Below are 20,783 nucleotides of genomic sequence, written 5' to 3' on the forward strand. Positions count from 1 at the left end.
GCTATAATGTGGTTTAGGGAGGGAAGTCAGAGAGAAAAGTGCTTGACAAGATTCTGTCATTATCAATTTCTTTTCTAGACTCCTCTGCCCATAAGTCAAATGTCCTACTCTCAAGTCTGAAGTGCAGTAGCCTTCTAAAGGACACCCCAGTGTTACTCTGAACAATCTCAACTAGCCTATTTCCTTATCATCATGGTTGTGTTCGTGAATCTGCATTACTAAATGAGAGAAGTCTCTGTGACCAAGTAGTAGACTCCCTTTAGGTCTGAATTTGACTGTTAAAGTACATGATTTACTCACATGTATGGTTGGTGGTTGTTTCAGGTTGCCATTAACAGCCATATTTCCCCTGAGTCCTGAATTGTGTGATTAACTGGGCAGCTTTAATGCCAAACTATATAAATGAGCCTCATAAACATGGGTTAGAGACTGCTTTACATTTACATAGAAAATGACTGGCATTTACTTCCTCTCACTCTGACATTAATTAAACATTTGTTTCAAGGACTGAGTAGTTGCTGGCAATTACTATTCCAGTTTTCTTTCATCATTGTACTGAATTCAGAAACACCCAATCCCTCATAAAAGAATGCATGTTCAATCATGAATTCATTGTAGTGGATGGGGCAAAGACAGAAGGCAAATATGATGGGCTATCTTGGTAAGATAGGACAATTTTGCAGAATAGATTGGAACAGAGAGTAAGGGCAGTGGTATGGACAAATTTTCGAAGAGCTGTAGGCTACCACCAATAAATTATTAAATTGATTGAAATTAATAATAATAATAATGTAATAACTGGGATGGCATTAGACAACACTCTATTGTTCTCTGGAGCTCTCTAAGTGCAATCATAATAACCAAAATCATGATTAAGAGTATAAATGTGCTTTGTATTAGCACTCAGCAGCAGAGGTAAGACTGAGTCTACCATCTTTCATAACCAGAGCTAGATTTAGTGTGTGATGAAGGGGGCAATGGTCTAGGTCAACAGAATTTAGAGGGAACAATAATTTAACATAGGGACGCCTCCAGGAGCTAGAAGGTACTAACGCAACAGATCTCTTGGTATTCCACAGGATTTGTACTGATTACTTCTTTTGTTATTTTTACACTGTGAATTACAGAATGTGTTTGTATTTCATGTTATTTGAACATTTTAACCAGTATGCCAAAATGGATAGTTATAATTACTTGTATATTAAAATTGGGCTTGGAATTGGGAAAATTTGAGTTCAAATCAATCCTAAGCCAGAAACTTATTAGTTGTGTTACATTGGTCAAGTCATACAACCTCTTTGAGCCTCACTTTTCTCATATGTAAAATGCAGATATCTATCTCACAGTGTTGCTGTAGTGAAAAAAAATGAGATGATTTATTTCAGTACTTTATAAATCTCTAAGTTCCATATAAAAGTAGGAAGTAGTAATTGTAACAGTAGTAGCAGCAGCAGCAATAGTATTGGTGGCAGTAGTAGTAGAAGTAATGGTATTTATGACTGTTTACATAGAACCTGTTCAGATAAATAAAAAATAAAAAAAAAAAAAAAAAAAAAAAAACAAGCAACAAAAAAGTCTTATCTTAAAACTTCACATATACATTATTGTCATGTAAACTTGAGTAGTCAGAAAGATGAACAATTCTTTCAATGAAACAATGGTATGTTTGGAGTAGTCTTGATGAGAAACAAACCAAAACAGAAACATTACATTCCTGGCTACATACTATGCATTTAATAACTTAAAGAATGTTTGCTGATTATTTGATGGATTGATCCAGTAAGGGAAAGAACTTTTATCATGGACTCCTATCATATCAGATATAGCTTATATTCATTCTAAGTTCTCTGAGGACAGTATATATTATTCTTTTTGTATCTTTGGTGCCCATTATATCATAACTGCTTAATAAATTTAGAAAGTGTTCACCAGCCTCTAAAATAATTATATATATACATATATGATATACATGTATATATGTATATGTATATATATTCCTAGACATCTCCTCTGTTCACACTTTACATTTCAGTTCAATTCAGCACTCTTTTATTAAATTTGCCTTTGTGGTCAGAAGACCATATTTCAGTGCTACCCTTGCCATTTACTTTATATGTCAGTCACCTTAGGGAAGTTGCTTCAGTTCTCTAATTCTTAATTGTATCCTATTAAGTGGGGGATGGGGGAGGGAATACTAAATTATCCAGCATCCTTTTTTAATTTTATACCTAGTTCACAGTTTTTACTTTATATTAAATAGGTTTAATTTTAAACATGGTGCACAGAATATTCCTCATGTCCCTAGGTCATGAATCTAGGAGATTTTTTATTTCTATATTCAATCAAAAAATTTTTCATCAACTTTACAAATGTTAGCAGAATTGGGCTCATTTGTTCTCACTGTCATCACTTTCCCACTACATTGCTAGAACATCAGAATATGAGTGATTTCTTAGTAACTTTTCTATGTCCAGAAACATCCAACCCAGTGTTTTATACAATGGAAATTTGCACCAAAAAAGAGTGAATTTCCTTTTTTCCAGAGTGCAGAATAGCCTTCCTGTTTAGCAGGTTGGTGTATAGATGTGTAAATGCCTACATAAGGATTTGCTACCCTCTTAAAGATGAACTAAATATAGTACCCAAAAGGAAAAGAATAAAATCACACTTAATAGAATGTGTGTTGATAAATAATCTATTACTGTTTCTTCTAGGGGCAGCTTGCCTGTTTGCCAAGTCAATGAGATTGTCTTATATCACTGTCATTGTATAGTCTGCTTTGTCCTTAGAGGTGTCTCAATCCCCAGAGCTTATCAGAGATATCTCACTAATTCTACTTCTTTTTCTTTTCATTTCTTCAAATAAATCCAAGAGGAAATCACAAATATGACAATACTAAGAATTCACCTCTTTGGCTTCCATGGTAATAAATCTTCATGTGTTTTAAGCAGGATGAAGTGTATCTAATCCTTAGATGCTGAAATGCCCCTCACTGGGTAGAGAAAATTATATGTTTTTTTTTTTTTTTTGTTTTTTTTTTTTTTTTTTATGGTGCTCTTGGAAGCTACCAAAAAGTGATTGAAAAAATAATGACTTCTAGTGCTGGGGGAATGAAGGAGTCAATAAAGATTTAGCCAGTAATATCATTAATACTTATTTCAACATGATAATCAGATTACTTATCAATCTACTAAGTCCAAGAAAAAGAGATTAACTAACAAACTTGGTGTCCAAGAGGGAAATGCACTGCTTAATCCTTGAAGAAAAAGTAGAAAAGAATGAACACTAAAAGAAAGTCAATGAACATGAAGGACATCACTGCAATTTTCCCTTAGCAGTTTCTAAGTATAGTGAGAATGATCTGTTTTTTGTTGTTGTTGTTGTCTCCTATCCTTTGATCCACTTATCCTAAACCAATTAAATCCTAGAGCAAAGAGAAGGGAAAGTTAAACTACAATTTATATAATCCAATCTATGAACCAGATACACAATATTTTCATTGACTAATATCTCATAGCAGAGACAGTATGTTAAAATTCTTATTGGGTTCAATGCTTGCCATTTCACAGTTTCATCAGTGGTTGCAAAGTGGTTGCCTCCTCATGCTATTTAACTTCAGGAAACATCAAATGGAAAGAAAGTTTCAGAGAATCCACAAACCCAAAATGCTAGCTCACTAACCATCCTTGTCATAGCATGCTGGCCAACCCTCCTCTCTCATCAATGTCCAAGTTACCTCTGGGAAAAAAGGTCCCGATAGGGGCTGCCATGCTGAAGAGCTATGCCATAGCCCTTACTGCTGATACTGTTGCCAATGACGGTCACTGAGCAGTCATCATCTGTCAGGGCTGCATATTCCACCACTGCAACATCCCACAAAAAGGCATAATTTCCTTTCTTTGCCTGAAAAACAAAACATGAAAACATGTAGGATTGACTATCCAAGTGGAAGGACGAATAGTTATCTATGTGCTGTGATTTGATGAACACAACCAGATTCTGCTTAATGAGGAAATATCTTCAACTACACAACCAAGGTCCTTCCTTTCATAAATGGCCTAATATTTCCTCTATCATAGTCAGCACCCATGTGGCTTATAACTAAAGGTAGGGCCTTGGCTCTACTAGTTCTCATTTAGAGATGCTACTTAAGCTTTTATTGCAGTCGGGGAAGAACATAATGAGGAAATTACTCAAGAACAAATTCTATGGGAAAGGAAGGAAAAGTAGGAAAGGGGAAGTTAATGTCTCCTCTAACTCCCTTTATCATATCATGTGAAAATTAGCACTAACACTTTAAAACAATATACATTAAAATGTTGTTGTAATGACAGTGCCTTCCAAGCCCCAAAGTATCATATGAGGGTAACTACTGTCATAATTATTGACCTTTTTTCCTATCATTTTACAACTGGAAAAATAAAGGATTTGAATACTGGTTATATTTCACTCTGCCTGTGTGACATAGGAAAACATATATAATTTCTCAGATACTCACTCCTCATTTGTGAAAGGTCTGGCTTAGATTAAATGACTGCTCTCAGTTTTGAAGCAGATAGAATATACACTCAATAGAGTTTGAGACCTAGAGTCAGGAAGACTTCAAATCTGGACTCAAGACACTTACTAACTCTATGACCTAGCTGAGTCACTTACCCCATTTTGCCTCAGTTTCCTGATCTGGAGAAGGAAATGGCAAACAACTCAATATCTCTGCCAAGAAAAGCCCATATGGGATCATGAAGAGTTGGGCATGATAGAAAAAGGACTGAATAGCAATTCAGCTCTGAATCCAGAAGCCTTTTTAAAATATTTATAAATCACTTCAATCTTGGTAAAGAGAATTCAAAACAGGTTAAGTTGGTCTTCAAATCCTTTTCTCTTCTTTATCTTAATTTTCCCTTTTTAAGGATAGCTTTTTGTGAATCAGCTTCTTCCATCAGTCAGTCTAATGTACAGGAAAAGGGCTCCCTTATCCTCTCATGGGCAGTCATGCCCAGTTGTTTCTGCCATTTCCATTTTTTTATGCCCCAAGGCCAGATTATTTGTGCTTTCCAAGGTGAGAATTAGACATGAGGTATTCTGACTAACTGATCCATGCCAAAATTATGATAATAGTAATAATAAGAATTAGTCATGTGGAGTAGCATAAAGATGGTACCTGTGGTCTCTTGATCTAGGGAATTCCCTGAGGAGGAAATTCATTCTACCAATATAGGTTTGTAAATTTCTCTAAAGTTTACAACTATAAACAGAGATTCTTGAACATTGGTTGAAGAGAGCTTGACCTTGTCAATCAATAAATTGGGGGAGACAGGAAAAGGGGCCTGTACTTGAAAGGAATCCATCTGGGATGAATATGTTTTGTTCTAAGTTTACTTACTTATACATTATAACATACTGGATAATAATAATAACAATAACAATAACAATAATATTAACAATGATATTACCACTGGACATTTAAAAATAAAGAAGGGATAGATTGAGGACTTGTCCCCAGATTATTTTAACCTTAATTCCATCAAATATAAAATGAAAACAAAAGTAATGCACATTTATACATGATTTTAGACTTCTCAAAGTATTTCCCTCACAATTCTGTTAAGCAGATTATTTAAGTTACCCCTATATACATTTTTAACCTTCCCTGCTAATACATTCCTTTTATATGAATTCAGACATGTATTTGATATTATTTGATTGAAAAAGATATCCTCAAAACATGGATCTACCAAAATGGAAGCATGAGATTTGTCATGCAAGAGGAAAACTACAGAATTTGCAAATAAAACAATTAGGATTGAATTCTAAATTTCATGGGCACGCATTTAAGCTTCAACTATGTTTTTTAGCTTATATAATTTTGGGGATTCAAAATCAGAATTTAATTCTTAACAAGGATGGAGGCTATTTTTAGTATTTTGTTTTGTTGTACCATTCTAAGGTTTTCAGGGAAATCTTTTGAGTTTAACAAGTATGCCAAATTTGAAAATGGTTTCTACATTCTTGGATAAGTCACTACCCCATCTGAGTTTCAATTCCTTCATTTACAAGGAGTTGACTCATATGGCTTATAATATCCTTTCTAGTTCAAATCTATTATTTTGTGACATGACTCTAAGATCCAAGTATTTTGGTAGGGCCCTGTGCCCCACATGTAGCAATGGTAACTAATCCATTGCCAAGAATATATAAGTACTTAATAATCAGTTCATGAGGATGAGCTTCTGAAGGGAATCAGATTAAATATTACCAGACACCAGAAAAATAGCATCTTGGCTTAACTGCCATTTTTATTATACCCAATCATAATTGCTTTTCTACTTTCTTTCCATCTTCAAGGGCAGAACTTAAAGGAGAGAAGATATAGAAGTGAGAAAAAGGGACAACCAGTCTCTGAGCTTGATTTCAGGGAAGCCCATAGAGATGGCTTAAAAGTATAAAGAATCAGTGACCTAAGGGAAGAACACCCCTAGAAATGGATGTCTTAATTTCATTGACTTTCATGTTCTCCATTAAATAGACATTTTGAAATTTTCCATTCACATTGTTTAGACTAGTATTAACTGACTGAACTCCTACCATTACAACTGGGCTCTAATGTTTGACATACTTGGAGATGCCAGCCACAGTTGGATGCAGTCCACCAGAGAAGAATAACAGCTACTTTGCTTGGCAAAATATGAAATAATTTATCTCAATAGCAAAGCATAAGGTGAAATAATTTCTTGTCCTGGATAACTTTACTTTACCACAAAGATAATGTAATGACCAGGATATAGGAGACAGATTTTAGCTCAATATAATCAATCAAGAAAGCAAGCAAACAACAAGCATTTATTACGTGTTTACTAGGTTCTAGCATAATGCTAAATGCTTTGGGATATAAAGACAAAAGCAAAACAATTAAATATTCCCAACAGAGAAGTGAAGGATAAATTATGCAGAATGAGACTCACAATTTTGGACATGGCCATTATGGGAATTAGTTTTGCTTGAGTATGCATATTGGCTTCTGGGGTTTTGTGTTCATTATTTTTAAGTGTAAGGATGGGAGAGAGAGAAAATAAATGCTTACTATTTGAGAAAATAAAATAAAATTGAATTAAAAATATTTTTGAAAAGAAATGTCTGGCCACTAGAGATAGCAGATTCCAACTCATTAGTAATATTCAATTCAATAGTGAGTGATGAATTATTTGGGATCTTCCAAAGTGATTCTCAGTCAGGGAGAGATTGGTCTAGGAGACAATAATGGAACTACACAGGAGTAGACAGTGTTTTGAGATTTTTTTTGCTTTTAGATTATGTGATTATTAGATTTTTAAAAAAAAAATTTGCCTAGGATTACAGTTATTCATATTTTGTTTGTTTTCTTGTTTCTAATTATTTAAGAGATATATTCTTGGTAACTACAGTGAGACTTGCAGAACAGATGGATAGGGCAATCTACTGCAAAATCACAGGCCTCCTAGGCATGGGTTAGTTGTTTTGAAATATGTCATCACTATATATTTCTTCATCAGGAAACAAGGTTCACTGGAGAATTAATTTCCTCTGAGAAATGTCATGGATCACAACGATTAATATGGTGCCTTGACTAGAATGTTAAATTTCAAGTTGAACAATCTAGGTTCAAATCCTTTCTCTCTTAAGATGACCTATTGAATCTCTGGTGACTTCAGTGTTTTCATTTGTAAAATGAGCCCTTTGGAGTGGATTATCTTCAAATTTCCTTCTATTCTGATATTGCTGTCATCTTGCAAGGTCCCCTTTCTTGCCATTTTTAAAAATTCTCATGAGGTCAAATTTGGCAGTCTATGTAAAATGTCAAACCAAATGAACACGAGCATCTCCTAGTGATTCACATAGGCAATGTGAGACTACAAGAAGAAACCAAGAAAGTATTGCTAAGCATAAGAAAGTCCTAGACAAGAGCCTAAAGAATTTAAGATTAGAGAGAGTATCTTAATTGCTATCCTACATGCCTATATTTTCTCTTCAATCTTTGGACTTCTTCAACTTTCCTTTAGCAGCCTTCTTCCTCTGGAAACATTGCTATCCTATGGCCCTCTCTTTGAATTGGCCAGAACCCAGGTTTCAAGAGGTGCTTGAGACAAACTCAAGTTCTTGATCACCTCTTCACTGAGGACTTTACTTCATCACCAGCAACACTTCTTATTCCACTTTTTGTATTGTCTTTTTCCATTGCAAGGCAAGATCCTTGAAATCATGAATATAATTTTTGTTTTATTTGTACTCTCATAATGTATCACAGTTTTAACATATACTAAGTGCTTAAGAAATATTCTATTAATCCCTATCCAACTCTATCTATCCCTATCCATCATCTCTATCTTACTATCACCATTGATGTATCATCTACCCATTAACAATAAGGATTTTCAGAGAAAGGTCTATTTAGCAAATGAATAACTCACTAAAACATTAGTGTCTGAGAACCATGACACCATATTCATTAAAACTCTTTCTCATCTCAAATAATTTTGTTTGAGCTTATCTCTTTACATGCTATTTTTCCAGGAGAATATAAAATTATGGAACACACAAGCTATTTATGTCCTCAGAATCTAGCAAGTATTTGTACAGATTAAGTTCCAAATCATCAGATGTCTAATTAAATTTGAGATAGTGTAGTAGAATGAATAGAGTGCTTGAATTTAACTCAAGAAGATTTGGGTTTTACCCTACCTTATTCATTTACTAGCTGTGTGAGTCTTAGTCTGTCATTGAACTTCTCTGGGATTCAGTTTACCAAACTGTAAAGAGAGGAGCTTCTACTAGATTACCTATAATGTCTTCTCTGGTTGTAAATAGATAGTCCTACTAATTGAATTGAAAGGAATGGAATTTGAATTTATGGCTTGTGACATAAAATAGAGGAATTATGGTGTAGACCCAACAAAAGAATTAGCATGATATAATATATTCTGGGCTTAGAGTTGGGTACTTCCATTCCAACCACCACTCTTGACATTAATGAGCTCTGTGACCATGAGTAAGATGCATCTTCTCTGTGTTTCAATTCTTCATCTTTCAAAGAGCATATTAATCCTTTTTTGCCTACATTAGAAGGTCATTGTATCAAACAATCTAAGACATTTAAAACATTTAACCAATAATAGAGTTTCATATAAATTAAATGTTATTTGTTGTTATCATTATTATTAACAAGTGCCAGGAGATGTTTACTTTGTTGCCATCTTTGCAATCTCACTAAGAGTAATTTAAATCGAAAAGGGAGGTACAAAGGGAAAATGTCCTCATATATTTGCCCTAAAAGTAGCAATTAAATACAATTAATAGTAGTAGTAATAGTGTAGTGTAGTAGTAGTGGTGGTGGTGGTGGTGGTAGCTATTATAGAATATAGTTGTAGCACTGATAATAATATCTATGTGCCATGTTCTGTGATAAAACCTTTAAAATGTTCTCATTTGAGCTTCACAAGTATGGAAATAAATGATATAATTATCCTTATTTTACACTTGAGCAAATTGTGACAGAGGTTAGGTGACTTCCCCAAAGTTACATAGATAGTGAGATCTAAAGCTAAAATTGAATTCAAGTATTCCAGAATTCAAAGAGGGGGTGGAGGGAAGGGAAGAAAGAGAGCAAACAAGAAGGCCTGTAACAAAAAGCAAGGAATTTTTTACATCAAAATAAATATGACACAAGCAATCAACTGGGAGATTCTAATTAAAGAAAACAAATTTCAGTTTATAGGAATTGGTACATATGACTGGAATGAGGCTTTCAAAGGTACACATCATTAAAAAATAAGAATTAATGCAAGCTATGAAAAATTATATTAATATATTTTGTGAGGAGATTTGGAAGTCATGTGATAAAGTATATTTGAATATATTTGGACTGGAGTCAAGGAAGAAAGACACAGATGCAATATTAACAATGGACTTTTCTACATATGCTTGAGCAGTAGAAAATGGAAAGGTCAAAAACAAATCATAAGCTTTCATGGAATAGACTTTCATAGTGATTGTGATGGATCTTCCTCTCTCTAGCAAAAGCAAAATAACTAATATATTCTTAACTTACTCAATGTTAATTTTTTTTTCAAAAGGGAAAGCAAGAGATAGAGAAACTGCCATCTGGAACTAGATTCTCAACCTCTTGTCAAATATTCTCAGACTTCATACTCACATTGATCTCGTAATTGCCAAATCAAAATGCACCTTTTCTTTTTTTTATCCTTTTTTACTGCTGTGCAGCATCTGCCATAATTGACCATCCTCTTCTAATGATTACTCTATTCTCTTAAGTTTTTGTTAGTGCTCTTTCTTAGTTTTTTTTCTTCATTCCTTCATGAATGTTTCTTAAAATTCTTTGGGTCCTTCATATTATATCTTCAACTGTCAGAAAAGTCCTGAGAATCTGTCCCCTCCATTTCTCTCTATTTACCCTCTTTTGGGGATGCTATCAGCTCATTTGGGTTCAATCATTATCTCTGATTATTATTATTAAATCATTATTATAATAAATTAAATAAAATAATATCATTATTAATAAATCATTATTATATGATTTTCATATTTATGAATTGAGCACTAGAATGTCTCCTGAGCTCCAATTTTGAAATATCTACAGAGCTTTGACATTTCTAACCTGAGGTCCTGTATAAGTCTTACACTCAATATATTAAAGGCAGAATGTGTCATTTTCCCTCCAAAGCCCCACTATTTTTCCTAGTCTCCTACCATTGAACCTTGTGAGTCACCTTTAATTCCTACCTCTTACACATTTGAATTCAGTTATTAGCCAAGTCATATAGATTCTACCTCCTTTCATCATTGTCTTTCACTGAAATTAAGGATCCATTGTCTTATTTCAGGTCATCATCATCTCTAGACTGGACTATTATAATAATTTTATAATGTACATGCTTTAAATATCTTTTCAATCCATTTATTCTCCACAACTGTCAAAGGGATTTCTCTAAAACATTTCAAAGGGACTTTCCTTATATTTCTCTCCTATTAAACAAACTTTGATGATCCCCAATTGCCTCTAGAATCAAATACAAATACCCCAATGAGATATTTAAAGTCCACAAAAACTGAAGCCTAATCTATCTTTCTAGGCTTACTAGTTATCATTTGTCTTCATAGTTTAGAATTCAAAAAAAAAAAAAAAACTGGCCTTTTTGCTGTTCCTCAAACACAAAATTCTGTTTCTCATCTTTTTGCCTTTTTACAGATCATATCCCATATTCCTATTCCTTTTCATCTCTTAGAATGTCTAATTATTTTTCAAATCTTAGTTTAAAATACCAATTATTTCATGAGATCCTCCTTTACTGTTTTATCTATTCTAAAATGTTATATAATATGATAATATATTGCTAATGTACAATATTATAATCATATATAAACAATATAATATATGCATATATATATATATAATATACTTGAGGGAAAGCATTATTTTCTTTTAAAAAATACAAGGTTCTGGGGCAGCTAGATAGCACAGTGAATAGCATCCTGGCCCTGAAGTCAAGAGTATCTGAGTTCAAATCCAACCTCAGATATGGAAAAAAAAAAAAAATACAAGTTTCTTTTTAGCATGTTGCCTATAAAATAATTGGCATTTAATACATGTATTTGATGGAATAAAAATGAAGAACTGACAATTGAAATGAAAATGATGGGACTTTTGAGGGAATGTCACACTCTTGAAATCACTTTTCATTCTTGAAAGTCATGATAAAGAAGGAGAATAAAGAAGGCATTATCTAGAACCCAGCTTTAAAAACTGGGTTATGAATCCATAAGAGGTCATTGAAAAATTAATATTTATTATCAGTAATCATTTGATTTGTATACCTATTTTATAGACTCAGCATCACATAAAAAATTCTTGAATGAAAAGGTGTCATGAGTGGGAAAGTTTTAAGAAACCCTGATATAGCATGTACCCTACATTTTAGGAGGGTGGATTTGAAGGTTTTAGAGATGGGATTAAGTGAAAGTGATAAATCCAAATTTTAAAGATGAAGTCAGTTCAGGTCACAGGGAAAGTTGTTAAGAATAAAAACAACAAACAGAGCACTTTAAATAAGAAAGAAAAAGAAACAATATGGCTATATAATAATCTCATTAACCAATTTGATTTTTTGAGACATATATAGAAGATGGAAGTAAATATTGATGACAGAACATGAACAACAACAAAAAAAAGAGGACCATGATCTTTCAAGAAGAGTATTAAAGATAATTCAATATAAAGGAAAGTATAAGGATAATTGACCATATCAATAATAAAACAACCAAAAAGCATGCAAATACATCAATAGATGTAGAGAAAACATGACAAAATACATAACACCCATTCCTATTTAAAATTCTAGAAAACATAGAAAAAAATGGAGGCTTTCTTAAAATGACAAGTAGTTCTATCTAAAACTAAGAGCAAGCATTATCTGTAATGGAGATAAACTAGGTGCCTTTCCAGTAAGATCAGAAGTGAAGCAAGGATGTCCATTATCACCACTGTTATTCCATATTGTGCTGAAAAAAAATGCTAGCCACAGCAATAATCCAAGAAAAAGAATTGAAGGAATAAGAATAGGCAAAGATGAAACAAAACTAGCACTCTTTGAAATTGGCATGATGATATATTTAGAGAACTTAAGAGAATCAATTAAAATTCTTGTTGAAACAATTAGCAACTTTTAATGAAATTATTGGATATAAAACAAATCCATATAAATCAATAGCATTTGTATATATTACCAGCAAAAACCTAACAGGAAAAGACAAAATGAGAAATTCCACTTAAAATGACCACAAACAGTATAAAATTTTTGAAAATTTACTTGGCAAAAAAAAAAAAGCACAGAAACTATATGGTTTACAAATTGCAGCTACAAAAATACTTTTACACAATTAAAGAAAAAATTTAAGTATTGGAGAAATATTAATTGCTTATGGGTAAAGAAAACCAATATAAAAAAGATGAAACTAACTAAATTATTTTACTTATTCAGTGCCATAACTAAATCATAATCAAACTATGAAAGAGGAATAATAAAACTGTCAAAGAGTGATTTTTAAAATAGAAAAATAATAAATGAATCTCAAAGAACTAAAAGAAGAATCAAAGACAAAAGGTGAAGAAAAGAAGCTTAGCAATGATGTCTTATAGTTAACTACAAAGTGATATTCATCAAAACATTCTGGTATTGAATAAGAAACAAAATGTTGATCAATGGGATAGATTAAGCACACAACATATAGAAATAAATGACCACTGTAACCTAGTGTTTGATAAGTGCAAAAACTCAAGCTTTTGGGTCAAGAACTCACTATTCAACAAAAACTAGAAAGTCTGGCAGAAAGTCAACCAGCTGGAAAAAAAGAGTTTTATTTTTAATTTTAAGGAAGAAAAGGAGTCCTTGAAAATTAGACTTGGACAAGGGAAATCAAATAAAGTTAGAAGAAGCCAAGAAATTATAAACAAAATATAAAGAATGAAAGAATAAAAAAAAAGAATATGGAATATCTCATAAGAAGAACTTATCTGTAGCACAGATCAAGAAGAACAAACATGCTATTTGACTTTGATTACTTGAAAGCTTTGTAGCTTTAAAAAAAAAAAAGAATCTCATCATAACAGCATAAGAAATGATTAATTTAAATGAAGGAATTAAAGCCATTTCTAGTCATATGAAAAAAAATGCTCTAAATCACTATTGATTAGAAGACTTCAAATTAAGACAACTCTGAGAACACTTCTTAAAATGGCTAAGATGACAAGAAAAGATATTGATAAATGTTGGAGGGGAATGTGAAAAAGCTGGGACACTACTATATTGTTGGTGGAATTGTGAACTGATTCAACTATTCTGGAGAGAAATTTGAAACTATTCCCAAAGGACTATCAAACTGTGCATACTGTTTGATCCAACAGTATTTCCACTGGGTTTGTATCCCAATCATATCATAAAGGAGAAAAAGGGACCCATGTGTGCAAAAGTGTTTATAGCAGCCCTTTTTTGTAGTGGCAAGGAACTGGAAATTTAGTGAATGCCCATCAGTTGGGGAATGACTGAATAAGTTGTGGTATATGAAACTAATGGATTTTTATTGTTCTATAAAAAATAGCAGGCTGGATTCAGAAAGACCTGTATAGACTTATATGAACTGATGCTAAGTGAAATGAGTAGAAGCAAAAGAACATAGTATACAGCAACAGCAACTTGTGTTCAACTTGGCTCCTTTAAACAATGAAATGATTCAAGGCAATTCCAATAGTTTTGTGATTGAGAGACCGGGAGAGAGCTATCCACATCCAGAGAGAGGACTATGGGCCCTGAATGTGGATCACAACGTATTACTCACCATTTTTGTTGTTTGCTTGCTTGTTTTTTCCTCTCACATTTTTTTCTTTTGATTTGATTTTTTCTTGTGCTGATTGATAAATGTGTAAATATATTTAGAAGAATTGTACATGTTTAACCTATATTGGATGTCTTTCTGTCTAGAGGAGGGGGAAGGGGATGAGGAAGGGAGAAACATTTGGAACACAAGGTTTTGTAAGAGTGAATGTTGAAAACTATCTCTGCATGTAATTTGAAAATAAAAGGCTATTATTATAAAAGAAACAAAAATATGAAATGATTAAAGAATTTTCATGAAGTATTAAGAATAAGAGGGGAAAGTAGAAATAAAAATAAATTCACTGATTACCATTTGAAAGAGATCCTAAGAGAAACATTTATAGGCATATCATAGCCAAATTCCCAAACCTTCAGGTTAAAGAGAAAATTATATTAAGACCAAGAAGAAAAAAAATCAAGTATGATGGATCCACAATTTGAATCATACGGGAAATAGCAGCAGGTACATTAAAAGATTTTAGATCTTGAAAAAATATTTATTGAAGATCAAAAAATGGGATTGTGCCCTAAAATATCCAGCAATTTTAATTTTAATCCTGAATGAAAAAGGGGAAGAATGAATTGTCAGATTTTCAGAATTTTGTTTTGCAAAAAGAACTCAATTTAATAGAAAATTTGACACAAGATCCAAGAGAAATACAAGTTAAACATCAAATAACAATTACAAGGGATTTAATAGGGACACATTGTTTACTTTTTATATGTGGAAATAGAAATCATTTGCTTAAGGTTCTTTTTAGTAATTAGGTAGTTCCAAAGAAAGATCGGGATAGAGCTGAATATGATGTGATTCTACAAAGCAAAATTCTGTAAGAAAAGTAAAAAGAGTAATTATCTCATATAATTGAGGTTTGAGAGGAAGAATTGACACTGAGGAATTGGGTAAGGGAAGAGAAATGGTAATTCTGGAACTCTATTCACATTGGGATAAGTTAATGAGGGAGCAATACATACATATGTGTATGCATATAGATATAGGTATATGCATACATATAAGTATGTGTATACATACATATGTGTATATATGCATAAGTTTATTTGTATGTATATATGAAACTCTTCTAAATTCAGAAATAACGAAAAGAGCAATGGTGAAGGGAATAGAGAGAGGATAAGAGAATGATTTTTGGAGGGAACTTTATTCATATCAGATCTGGGTTAAAGAGAAAACAACATATACATTTAGAAAGGAATAAAAATCTTCTAAATTTATAAATAAAAGGGTGAGGGGATAGAAGAAGAGGATATAAAATGGGGTATAGATTAATGGAATGGGATAAAGGGAGAACAACATATATATTTGGAAGTTGTAAAAGATTTTTAAAATTCAGACAGAAAGAAGAGAGAAGGGGTAGGATGCGGGGAAGAGAGGGGTTCTTGGAGAAAGTAAGTTAAATAATAGGCAGATAAAGTAGTGGGTAGAAGTAGAAGATTCTGGAAATATATGAATTGGGTGACAGATAGGAACAAAGAAGAGGAGTAAAGAGGGATAAGAATAGGGGAAAAAGAATAAGGGAAAAAATAGGAGGGAGACAAATGAACAACAAATAATTATAGCTTGGAATGTGAATTGGATGAATTTAACCATATATTGAAAACAGTAGATTAAAAATTTGCATTCAATAAAAATTTTAGAAAATATTATAAAAATGACAGATACACACAAATATAAAATAAAGATCAGGGCCAGAATTTTTTATATATGAAAAAGAAGGGTTAAGAATCATGTTCTCAAAGTGAAAGCTAAAACAGATTTAATTAATAGAGAAAAATAGAGAAACTACACTATATGTCAACCATATTGGTTCGGATTATTTCACAAACTGTTTTAGAATATTTACAATAACTTGACAGCATAATATTGGAAAATTGCTAAGAAATAGGAAATGACAACCTGATGGATCTAGAAAAATGTGAAAAGACTTAGAAAGGAAAATGCTATCTACCTTCAGAGAAACAGGGACAAATGAAAATAAACATATTACAGTTATGTTTATGTATATACATATATGTGTATGATTTTATATATCTAGGGTTTTTATATGTATATACATTTGTATCTGTGTGTATATCTATATCTCTGTGTAGATGAATAGATATATCTATGCTTAATCATAACCTTCCTAGGGGCTGGGGCAGGAAGGAAAAAATAAAATTAAAAGTGCACAGCAAAGAGCAAAAGAAATTTACAAGAAAAAAAAAAAGAAAGAACTCTGAATACAATGTATAGCATTTATTATATAGGATTTCTTGAACTGGAAATTTATTCCTTTATATTTTGAATTTCCTTTTATCTTTTGCTATTCAAATAGCTTTGGTTTTTATTTTTCTTATTTTGTATTGAAGTTTAAAATGACTTTAAACATAATTAAAAGAGATAGAATCATAATAAATAAATTGATTAACTTTGATTACATTAAATTTAATAAATCTTTGCACAAACAAAACTAATGCCATCAAAATTAGAAGGAAAACAGGAAACTGAGGGGAAATTTTACAGCAGATTTTCTGATAAAGGTATCACTTCTCAAATATATGGGGAAATGAGATAAGTTTGGAGGAAAAGAGCCATTTCTCAATTAATAAATGGTCAAATGATATGAATAGGCAGTTTTCAGGAAAAAAAATCCATATTCATTTTAAAATATTCTAAATAATTGCAGTAAGGCAAATTAAAACAACTTTGAGACATTACCTCTTCCTAGCAGGTTCACTAACATGCTAAAAAATAAAATGACAATTTCTAGTGGGAATGTGGGAAAATTGGTACACTGATGCAATGTTGGTGAAGTCCTAAACCAGTTTATTCACTCTGAAGAACAATTTAGAAATTTGCCCAAAGGGCTAGAAAACTGTGTTTATTCTTTGTCTCAGCAATACCACTGCTAGGCCAGTATTCTAAAGAAATCAAAAAAGAGACAGAAGCAGGGGATGAAAGTATATGTTTAAAAATATCAGTAGTTCTTTTTGTGGAAAAATATTTTTAAATTAAATACTGTGGATAGAGTGCCATGTGCCTCAGACACTTACTAGCTGTATGATCCTGGATCACTTAACTCTATCTGTCTCAATTTCCTCAAATGTAAAATGATCTGGAAAAGGAAATGGCAAACTACTCCAGTTTCTTTGCCAAGAAAACCCCAGAAGTTGTGAAGAGTCAGACTTGACTGAAACTACTTTAAAAAAATGAAAATATGTCTGCATGTCTTCACTTGTATTATTTGCATCATATTCTTTGCCTTTACAGTTTCTATGGGAGCAGTTAGGGTGAGGAGAACTTGGTACTTAAAATTAAAAAAAAATAATAATAATTAAAAAGAATTGTCTCCTCAGGACTTAAGTTCAAAAGAGACCCATGATGAATGTGAAGAATGGCAAAAGGTAGTGGAGACATATTTTTAGATAAGAAAATAAAATATTAAATAAGTGATAGAAATTTTTCTTAGGGCATTTGGGAAAATGATAAGTAATGATAGTGAGAAGGCAATCACTTTATACTTTCATTTTCTTCTTTTCTAAAGAGAACAATATTTAGATGAGGATAGGAGGATGAGAATATACCAAAGATTGTTAATATGCAATTGAAATGCAAAGTAAGTAAAAAGATAAGATATGGATCAGGATGACATTGATAAGTCCAAATCAACAGCTTTAAAAATTCTACCCTAGTTTACTGAAAGAATAGCCAGACATAATCAACTGATCCATTGTCAGTGCCTTTAACAAGATATTCTTTAAAAGGTAATCCATACCCTTTGAAAAGGGAGAATGTTCTGGTTTTCAATGAAAAATGAAGAGAACTAAAGATTGTTAGGTTTAATTTCAATTTTTAGCCAAAAAAAAAAATATGCATGTAAATTGGAGGGATGGCTTATAAAAATTTAGAAAGGGAAGAACCAATATGGCTTGATCAACTCAAATTTGTGCCAGGCTGTTATTATAATTTCCATTTTAGCAGATTAACTGGATTGGCAGATTAAAATGCCATGGATATAGCCTAATTTGATTTCAGTAGACTATATCAAAAAGCCTCTACCGTTCTTCTTGTGGGAAAATAAGAGATAATTTTATTTTGTTGTTGTTGTTTTGGATCTATGATTTTATCTATGTAAGAAACTCCTCATAAAGATAGTCTTTACACCAACATAGGAAATATATATATATATACACACATATATATTCTGTAATTTATACAACTTGAGGAATTTCCTGAGATATTGAAAGAATACTTTATTGCATAACCAGTGTGTGTCATAGGAAATGTTAGGCTTTCATTTATTTTTTTCTTTGTTTTTATTTTGTTTTGTTCTGTAATCTATGAGCAGACCACAATGGTTATGTTATGCTGTGTCTCTATGGCAAAGATAATTGTGCAATTTGATCTGTTTTGGTAGAGAGGTCAACTTGGAGGGAAATCACCAATAGTTCACTCCCTGAACTTCTACCCTCAATATCAATCTTTGGCCTTGTGCTATTCAATTTTCAATGCATTGGATGAAGACATAAAAAGCAATCTTGCCAAATTTGCAGAAATTAAAAATCTGGGGAAGGGAGAGGAGGTCAAGAGATGGAAAGAAATCAGTCATATATTGGAAGACAGAAACAGGATCCAGTGATCTCAATAATTCAAATTGTTGTGAAATTCTAAGAAAATGTATTTTAATCAGGATAAATGGGAATTTCTCTACTTGTTTAAAAAATCTTTACAAATACAATATATAAGATGGATAGCAGATTCCAATGACGATGTCAGATCTACAAACAAAATGAGTTAACAGTTTTCCAATAGGCAATAAAAAATCCACAATACTATAATTTTGCATTAGAAAAAAAAATATGCTATCCAAGACTACAGAGATGGTGCTCCCATCTTTGCTCCCATTTTTAAGTACTTCATGTGTGTTATATTCTATTCATTTATATATGTCATATTTTTTAAGGCCATTTCCATGCCATGATACAAACTACAGAGTCCAACAAAACTAATGAAATTTCTGTATTTTAAAATATGAAATAAAATTTAAGGAACCGGGGATAGTTTAGAGAAAACAATACAGATATAGCCATCTTCAAGTATTTAAGGGAATTCTGTGTGGAAGAAAGATTAGACCCTAATATCAGAGGATATATTTCAGAATAATGGGAGGAATTAGCTCAATGGTGAATTTTAGTTTTTTTATAAGGATGATATCAAAAGACAGATTGACTTAGTGACTATAGAGATGACTTCAAAACCAAGAAGACATGCATCTTCTTCTGATACTATGCAACTCTGAAGAAATCACTTAACTGCTGAGCATCCTTGGCAATGTTCTAAGATTACAAATTGAAAAGAAGGTACCAAGCTACAAGAGTCAATGAGCTTTCTCCTGATGCAAATGAAACCATAGGTCTAGTGCCTATCCTTATCCTTGTGAGAAAAGGCTTCCTAACAATTGTTTAGTGCTATTTGACTCTTCCTAACTCCATTTTGGGTTTTTTTGGCAAAGATACTGGAGTGATTTGCCATTTTCTTCTCTATTTCATTTTATAGAGGAGGAAATTGAGGCAAATAAGGTTAAGTGATTTAAGTGATTTGACCAGGGTTCCAGAGTTAAGTGTTTGTGGCAGAAATTTGAATTCATGAAGATGAGCCTTTATGATCTCGCTATCCACTGTGCAACCTTTCTAATAATAGAATGTACTACTTTGAGAAAGGTAGAGTTTCTAGTGATTGAACTTTTCAAGTATATTTTAGTTATAGTATACTGGTGATTGTAGACCAAGCTTGAAGAAACTAGATGGCATGTTAGATCACTGTTGATTCTGAGATTCTGTTATAAATTGTGTTTGTAAGCACAGATATATTTCATTGTTATTGCATCCAAAGTCCTAACCAATAAAACTCATCGGGTTTTTTTTTTTTTTTCTGCAATGGAAAGGGTCATACCAAAATTCCCAGAAGTATACCCCTAATAACCAGTGCTAAACACTATAACATTCTTGTCTTTCAGACCTGGAAAACACAATTTATTATTCATGTCAATAAAACTTTAGAACTCCTCAATGTTTACAAGGTAGAAATACCATGATAACAAACACCTCTTTTCTTACATAGGGGAAGATGGTGACATAGATGAAAATCTCATTTTTTTCCTTCTCTTGGTATATCAATTTTTAGCTTTAAAGATTTCAAATTTAATTCCATTAATATCCCATTTCTTCTGTTAAATGTTGACTTATGACCCAGTATTTGACTTGTCTGACTTGAAGGCATTTAAATCCATATTGTAATCTAACATGACAATCAGACAGAGCTATTTGTACAATTACAAAAGGGCATGTCAGGCTGAAATAAAATTT

The 20,783-nt window shown here is 32.2% G+C and overlaps 1 protein-coding gene across 3 annotated transcripts in view; it reads right to left on the reverse strand.

Moving 5' to 3' along the window:
• GRID1 (glutamate ionotropic receptor delta type subunit 1) overlaps positions 1–20,783 on the reverse strand; it is a 1,107,390-nt gene that overhangs the window by 16,486 nt on the left and 1,070,121 nt on the right. For all 3 annotated transcript variants that reach the window (XM_051982367.1, XM_051982369.1, XM_051982368.1), the window contains exon 14: positions 3,737–3,903. In XM_051982367.1, coding sequence (XP_051838327.1) covers positions 3,737–3,903 — 167 coding nt within the window. The remainder of the gene's footprint in view (positions 1–3,736; positions 3,904–20,783) is intronic.

Source organism: Antechinus flavipes, chromosome 2 (genome assembly GCF_016432865.1).
Source record: "Antechinus flavipes isolate AdamAnt ecotype Samford, QLD, Australia chromosome 2, AdamAnt_v2, whole genome shotgun sequence".
In the NCBI taxonomy this organism is placed as follows: domain Eukaryota; kingdom Metazoa; phylum Chordata; class Mammalia; order Dasyuromorphia; family Dasyuridae; genus Antechinus; species Antechinus flavipes.